The 7,790-nt window shown below is 33.1% G+C and overlaps 1 protein-coding gene across 1 annotated transcript; it reads right to left on the minus strand.

Moving 5' to 3' along the window:
• Positions 1-936: 936 nt before the first annotated feature.
• On the minus strand, positions 937-5,166 carry LOC111616808 (spectrin alpha chain-like; the record flags this gene model as incomplete). The annotated part of the gene is made up of 5 exons (XM_023358170.1): positions 5,032-5,166; positions 3,637-3,714; positions 3,364-3,522; positions 3,147-3,289; positions 937-1,111 (listed from the first exon to the last, which is right to left on the minus strand). Coding segments are annotated over exons 2-5 (480 nt in total), but the record flags the coding sequence as incomplete, so codon positions are not given.
• Positions 5,167-7,790: the final 2,624 nt, after the last annotated feature.

The raw sequence follows: 7,790 nt of genomic DNA on the forward strand, positions 1-7,790 counted from the left end.
AAGAAATTTCTGTATTTATGTCTGTTATGAAAGACTTTTTTCAACTGTTTAAAAAATTATGTATTAAATGTATACAGAGTTCTTATTTTATAGGTTGTATACAAATGAGTAAAATGTGTAAAGCATGTACTGTACATTCACATAGTCAGGGCCACAACTAACAGTCAGCCATCAAAAAATGGATATTAAAGTAAATATTTAAAACCTTGGTTGGCAGTGCTTAATTTCTTAAAATATATAAAAACATCGCAAATATCTTTGCTTTTTTGGACTATCACTGGTGTAAACAATGGAAAGAAAGGGAAGACATTTGCAATATTTTTATATTTTTAAAAAAAAATGGATATTAGAGAGGTTGCAGCCGACATTTTCATCGGAAAAACGTGTATGTCAGACGTTCAGCGTCGCATTCCTGTAAGCCTAGAAGTTTGACAATGGCGTTTGGAACGTCAGTGGAATCATGCTCGACATTCCAAACTCCATTGTTAAACTTCTAGGCTTACAGGAATGCGGCGCTGAACGTCTGACGTACACGTTTTCCCGATGAAAACGTCGGCCGCAACCTCACTGTTAATTCTTTCAATGGTAACTTTATTGTTGATGTTCTTGCAGTCTTGCATTGTTTATCTTCTAACATTCTTCCAGAATTCATAATTTTTTAATATTGTAATTGTGATTAATATATTTTTTGTTTAAATATAGTGATTCTATAAATTATATTTTAAATATTTATAAATATTCCTACATTCCTTATGAAATATTGGCTTAAACTTAAAACACCTAAACTTGAATTGCAATGTATTTGAAGTTTATAATATTAAAATGCTAATTTATATGTATGTTTGAAAATCCAGACAGGATCCAACACCAATCACTCTGGACTTTCAAAACTTCAACACTAGTTACTTTTTAAAATTTAAACAAATTTATAATTACCTTTCCAATATCATCAGAACTAAGTTGTTTTTCAATATCAGATAACCAAATTTCTACATCTTCAACGCTTCTATTGAATTGCTGCTGAGCAGCTGCTTCGGCAAGCTTGTCACGTTTCCTTTTAGTAACTTCAACCAACATTTGCCATAACTGAACAATTTCTGTTAATCGTTGGCTAAAAGAATTTATAGAAATACACATTAATTTTTCTAATTTCTAAACAAACAAATATATGTAATCAAAATATAAAGCATATACATTTATGTCAATAAAATTTTTGTATGATTATATTCAGTAAACAGTACAAAAATGAAATTGAAAAATTGTATTTTTGTGCAATTTTCTTATTTTTATAAATATATTGTGGCTTAAAAAAATTGTCTTGACCAAACCCATGACAACCTTTTAACCAAGCCTATTGTGGGTTTGGTCAGGTGTAGAATGAGGTGGTCGGATGGCAAAGAGGGAACCTAACATATCCAGGACAAGCCACCTGTGAAAATTCTTTGGGGTTTTTCAATACCAGATTTAATCCTGAAGTCCCCAGAGCAGGAGGTAGACACCATAATCACTCAGCCATCCAGCTATCAAAAAACATTATTTTTAATAAGGATGAACTAGTTAGCCACTATGGTTACTGTACTTAGCCAAATTAATCAGTGCATCTTAACAGTAGGTAAAGTTTAAAGCATGCTAACATTTTTGAGTCAGTTAATGGTCAACCTTTAAGTGTCGACAGTTAAAAGTGTCCGAAGAAGAAATTATCATCATTTTGATAAGATATTAACAGCCATAATAATAATTTTTGTTTAAAATATTGCATTAAAAAATGATCAATATGACATGTAGTCACAATAATATATATATTATATATTATTGTGACTATATGTCATATATATATATATATTCCAGCACTAATATTTATTATTATTTACAAACATTTGGAAGATAGGAATGCTTTAGAAGAACATGTTGCTATCACATTCAATATAATCATTGGGGAATTGAGTTGGCTTTAGCATTTATCTCAAAGCAAACTTTAAGATTTCATTAGTAGACAAATAAATGAAAACATTCTTTGTCAGAATTAATCAGAAGAAGTGAATACTTTTAAGAATCAAGAACTTTCAAGAAACTTGGTAACTTTCTTGGTAACTTTCCAAGAATTGAGATTTCGAGAATAAGAAGTCAAATCACAGAACAACTTTGCACAATTTGTACAAAGCCCAAAATATATATAGAAACATTACCAATCACCTAAATAATCAAACTATAATTGGGTTATAGTCCAATTATTTAGGTGATCATTTGGTGATGTTTCTATATACATACTGGGCTTGCAATGTTTGTTATACTCATATATATACTTTGCTGAGTAAAACATTAGCTGGCTGAGTGTCGTTGTGGAGTTGTACTTAGGCCATGGGTCCCCAGCCAGCACCGTAATTAACCACATACGGTTATATCTAAATTTAAATACATCTGGAAGCGAAGGCTTACTAGGAGTCTGGGTGGCGCAACTAGCAAGCAGAGGTTGTGGGTTCAAGCACCCCGAATTAGTTCTTTTCTTCAAGATGGCTCTAAATTATTTAATAAATTGTTAAAAAATTATAATTATTAATTTAGCTAAAAGATGGCACCTAACATCTACCTCTAGTAGCAAATTACTTAATATTAATTATTAAATTAGCAATGTTATAGCCTAATTATTTAGATGATCATTTGGTATGCAATTAGAATGTATGACAGCAGTGGAGGACACTAGTTTTGAATACACAAAGTGGATTGTTTGCTGTGGTTGAGTTCACAAGAATCACATCTGAGAAAGTATTCAATTATCTGGCACAAATTCTTGGGAACAATAAGAATGTTTTGCAATCAGATAGTTCTCAATTCAAATACTTTCACCTTTAGCAGAATTCACTTTAGATTAATTCGATTAAGCCTTGTAATAAAACTTTTTACTCTTGTAAAAGTAATTTTACTCTAAAAATGTATATAACTGTGTGTGACACATATCTGGTTTAGTTTAAAAATAGAAAAGAAACTGTTCAAAACAAAACAAGCCTGAAATAAGCAGTGCAAATTTTCTACTTTTACCATACTTTACTTTGAATATTGAATTTTGTTAAAAATTTTAAAATAAAATTACTTTCTTACATAGATATATCGTAAAACATTTTTTATAAATTAAACAATTCTTTTATTACCCGATTCTTTCCGAAGCAAAATGATGTGTTTCAGTAAGTTCTTGTCCTGTACTAATTATTTCGTCGATCCTGTTTTTATTTGCATTAAGTTCTTGTTCAAAATTTTGATGCTTTTGGAGTTTACCACTGATGTTACTTGTATCCTAATTGAAAATCAGAACATCAGAAATCATTGCATTATTAATAATATATGATATAATTTAATTTAGTTACTCACTGTTGTAAAACTTTCATCTGTAGCCAATTTTAATTTTTCGTTAATCCATCCTTTTGTTTCATCACAGTCACGCTCAAAGTGTTGAAATCGATATGAATCCTCTAACATTGCTCTTCGAAAAGCCGATTTGTCTAACAAATTACCTCGCCGTTCTAAAAGCTTGAAAGGATAGTAGCAATAACTAATGTATTAGATTTTAAATGCATAACAAATTACATTATCTAGTTAAACAAAATTCAAATTTTTTATTCAGCAAATATTTAAATGCATTACCATTTCTCTTCTGTGTGCTACATCATCAGCAGCATAATGCTGTCCTTCAATCAATTTAGTTGCAAATTCATCCAATGCCTATTAAATAAAAATATTTTAAAATAGAAGAAAAAAATTGTAATAAATGAATGTGACACAAAAGTAAACAAAGTGAGTTCCGAGAGAAACTCCAACATGTGTTAAGCAATAGATCAGTGTCAGGCCGAAGAGTTTGAACTTTGACACTGACACTCGTATACAAATGATTGAAGTCAAACTAAGTCGGGAAACAAGGAGGTTTGACGAAAGAAAACATCGTGTTCGACAGTTAACATTCCAAAATGTCAGAATAGAGAATATAATGATCAAAAATACAAACACAGGCTTCAAAGTTCCATCAACATTTCCAGATCAGAGTCGAGGGATGATGTCAAGTTGAAAACCTAAGATCGACCTTTCTCATGACCTGATCCAATCTTATTTTCACCTGGAAACAAGGAAGGAGAACAATCAAGAAACAATGAGAGGGAATCAAAACAAATTGGAGAAGAAAATTCGGGATGAAATTCCTTAAATAACCCAGATTTCAAGAACAAAGCATGGATTTCTGTCATTTTGTATGGTCCAAAGTGACTCATGTCTCTCTCTTTATTTTGTGCAACATTATCCTTCATCCGCCAGACTTAATCAAGACACAGCCCCAGGGCCATCAACACCTATGAACCATTTTTGAGACAAGTGGGATTCACCACAAACTTTGATAAAGTGATACCCAATTTGAGAAAGTGTAAACCCATCTTATATAAAATAAATGTGATTCATTTGTAAAGGTATCTGAGTAAGTGTGTGTCCACCACTACCCACATGCAGTTCTAAACCTCTAATTCATCCTAACGCAAATTTAACTAGCTCCCCCTTTCTGGATCGGCAAACCTCACATAACTGATGCACCAGTGACTGATTTAACAAGCTTTTACTGGAATGCCTGGCAACATCACAAGATGACAAAACAAAAGGCACTACATTGGCATTTGCAGATTTATTTAGTCAAAAAAACTCTGAGTTAATACAGATAAATACTAAAAATGGTGTTAATCATGTAATGATGGAGGCAGACATAATGCTTCATCAGAAATCACCATATCCATAGCCTGATTAGTACAATGTACATCAGTTGCTGCACCAACAAACTTGTTGGTGAATATTAGAATGCATCTTAGTAAATAATGGTTCACTGATGTGCTGTTTTTAATGCATACCGGAATGTACCCAATACCCAATAAAAAAAACTTGTTAGGAAACTATCAATGAAACTCTTTTCAATCATAAATCATAACTTTAAAATACATTTAAGAAAATAGTTTTACAAAAATCTTTTAAAAACAGTTACATTTTTTAATATAATTGAAGATTTACCTTAATTTTTTCTTCCTGAGCAGCTAGTGATTTCTCAAAATCTTCGTGCTTCTTAATAAGAGCTTCAACAGAATCTAAAGAGTCACCCAGATCGTCGTTTGCAAGGAATGCCTGGAATATAAATTATATAGAAATTGTATTATTCAAACATTACAGTATTCACATCATCTGCTTAATGACTATTCTTGAATTTTGAAGAATTGAGTTTTTTCAATAAAATGTAAAATATTTTATAATTTGATATATATACATAAATTAATTAATGTAAGTATTATATCCCTACAAGTCCTACACTGATTTACCTATTGTTCAGACTAGTCAAAGGGTTTAAAGGAAAGATAGACAAATAGACCAAATTTTTCAGAGTACTCTGTAGGCACTTGCAGATAATATAAGCTATCATAAAACCTCAACATTCCCTGAATTCATCCCCTTGACACTTTGTGAAAATTTAATTTTAATGCATTATTATATAAGTAAACATTCCAAAATAATTAATAAACCACATGGTCCATGAGTGATATTCTTTCAACAACAAAAACTGAGCATATGTAATTAAGCACTAAAATAACCATCTCCAGCAGCAATTGCAAAAATATATAAAAACAAACATTTCCTCTCATGTTAAACAGTCATCATCAGGCTAAAATACCTTCAAAGACCTAATGGAATTGATAAAACAAACAGTTCAGCTGCATTCAATGTTCAAAGTGTCTTTTAGCCCAACGATGACTGTTTAACATAGGAGAATATGTTAGCATTTATACATTTTTGTAATTCCTGATGTCCTTAATCATATACTTAGTGATAATTTCAAACAGTATAGTGTCTTCTTCTGGATTTGGAAGCTTTGCTGAAATAACACTGTTGATTTAACTTGGCTTAACATAAGCAAACTTTTAATATGGTTTTAATTTTAATGTTTGTCCTTATAACTGTTTGCATGGGCAATNTCTGCTAATATACTATAAAAATTCGGATGTAAAAAATTTAATACTTAAATTCCTATATTACACTTGATCTACTTTTAAGTTACTTATCATTAAAAGTCAAAAGTCACATATAGTGTATAATGTTGGTGCTTTATTCCCACATGCAGTTGTCTGTGATCAGTCTTTGGTTGTATATGTGGGAAGCAGTTTTATCCAAATAGCACCTGCAGAAGACAATATATTATGTCTTTCTAGAACTGAACATTGGAAATGATCGTGCTGTTTACTGTTGCTTATTGAAGTTTAGTTGTTAATTACATAAGGAGACAAGTAAGGACTCATGCTTTGAAACTGTCAGCTTTGTCTAGTGTCTTTGTGTCTCTTCAAAAATTGTTGTGATCTGATAAAATGTAGCAAAACTGCACAAACACTAAATTTTGGACTGGATTTATTATCCTGACAGAAATAATAATATGACATAGACCATACATGTTTTAATTTCTACATCTATACTAATATTATAAAGAGGTAGTGTTTGTATGTAAGTAAGTTTGGATGCAGCAGGTAATCTCCAAAACTACTCATCCGATTTCAAAAATTTTTTCACCAATATTTAGAATGGAACTTCAGGATGGACATAGGCTGTATATTATTCCGTCAAACATGGGGGATGGACAGTTCTTTACGGTAAGCCTTCCCCGTAAGGCTTACCATAAAGAACTCTGCTTCTATTTATACTATTTTAGATGCGGTTTTTTGCATTTTTGATTGCGTTTTAATAAAGTACATCAACAGAATGTACACAAAGAAGGGATTTTTCGATATTCCCCCGGAGGGAGAGGGACAGGATTAAGGCTTACTGTGAAGAACTTCACTTCTATTATACTATTTTAGATGCGGTTTTTTGCGTTTTTGATTGCGTTTAATTAGAGTACGTCAAAAGAATGTACACTAATAAAAAATTTTTCGAAAAATTTTCCCCCACGGGGGAAGTGTTATACATTTATAATAGATACATTTTGAGCCACAACAAGGCGTGGCGGGGTCTGCTAGTTTTGAATAAATCGAAAGTTGATGACTGGCCGTGTTTCGACCCAACCGTCGTAACGATGTTGCCAACGGTGTAAATAAATAAATGTACGCGTCGGATTTCACCCCTCTGACTGACACTGTTCGAATTCCTCTAACAAATACTTCCACGCCTGTGCAAGCGTTTCACCATCCTTGTAGTTGAAGCAGTTGCCCCCCCCCCTGATAGCTTTATGAATCTCCCAGGCCTTCAGGTGACGGATGTGATCCGTATGGAACGCTAGTCTGATAAGTCTGGTGTTCCAAAAGTCCGCCTTTATTTCAGGGTCGGTGATGTAGGTCGATAAGGCGGTGGTGTGTCTTTTATGTTTAATATCAGCTTGGTGTTCATGTATTCGTTTCTGTGTTGACCAGATGGTGGAGCCAATATAAACTAAGTCCCTATTGAATCTGTCGTCCCTGATGGGAATGGAGTAAACACCTGGGGCCCTGGTGAGATCCATCGCATCCTTGGCATTGCGTAGCAGGTCGTAAAGCATGCCAGTTCTTAAGTACGCGATTTTGGTGCGGCTGTTGCTTGCGATCTCCCTATATAGGGGGTCTAAATGCTGGTTGAACCAGACGACCCCGCGTCTAGCGTTCCTATCTGGTTGTCGGTTGTTGTCCAGCGATGGTAGGGGGCAGTCCCTGTGGCAAGGGGGCGGCGGGTGCATCTATTTGTTCGAGGAATTCGAACAGTGTCAGTCGGAGGGGTGAAACCCGATGCGCACATTTATTTATTTACACCATTGGCAAAAT

Source organism: Centruroides sculpturatus, unplaced genomic scaffold (genome assembly GCF_000671375.1).
Source record: "Centruroides sculpturatus isolate CEXI.00-Female unplaced genomic scaffold, Cexi_2.0 scaffold4044, whole genome shotgun sequence".
Taxonomy (NCBI): domain Eukaryota; kingdom Metazoa; phylum Arthropoda; class Arachnida; order Scorpiones; family Buthidae; genus Centruroides; species Centruroides sculpturatus.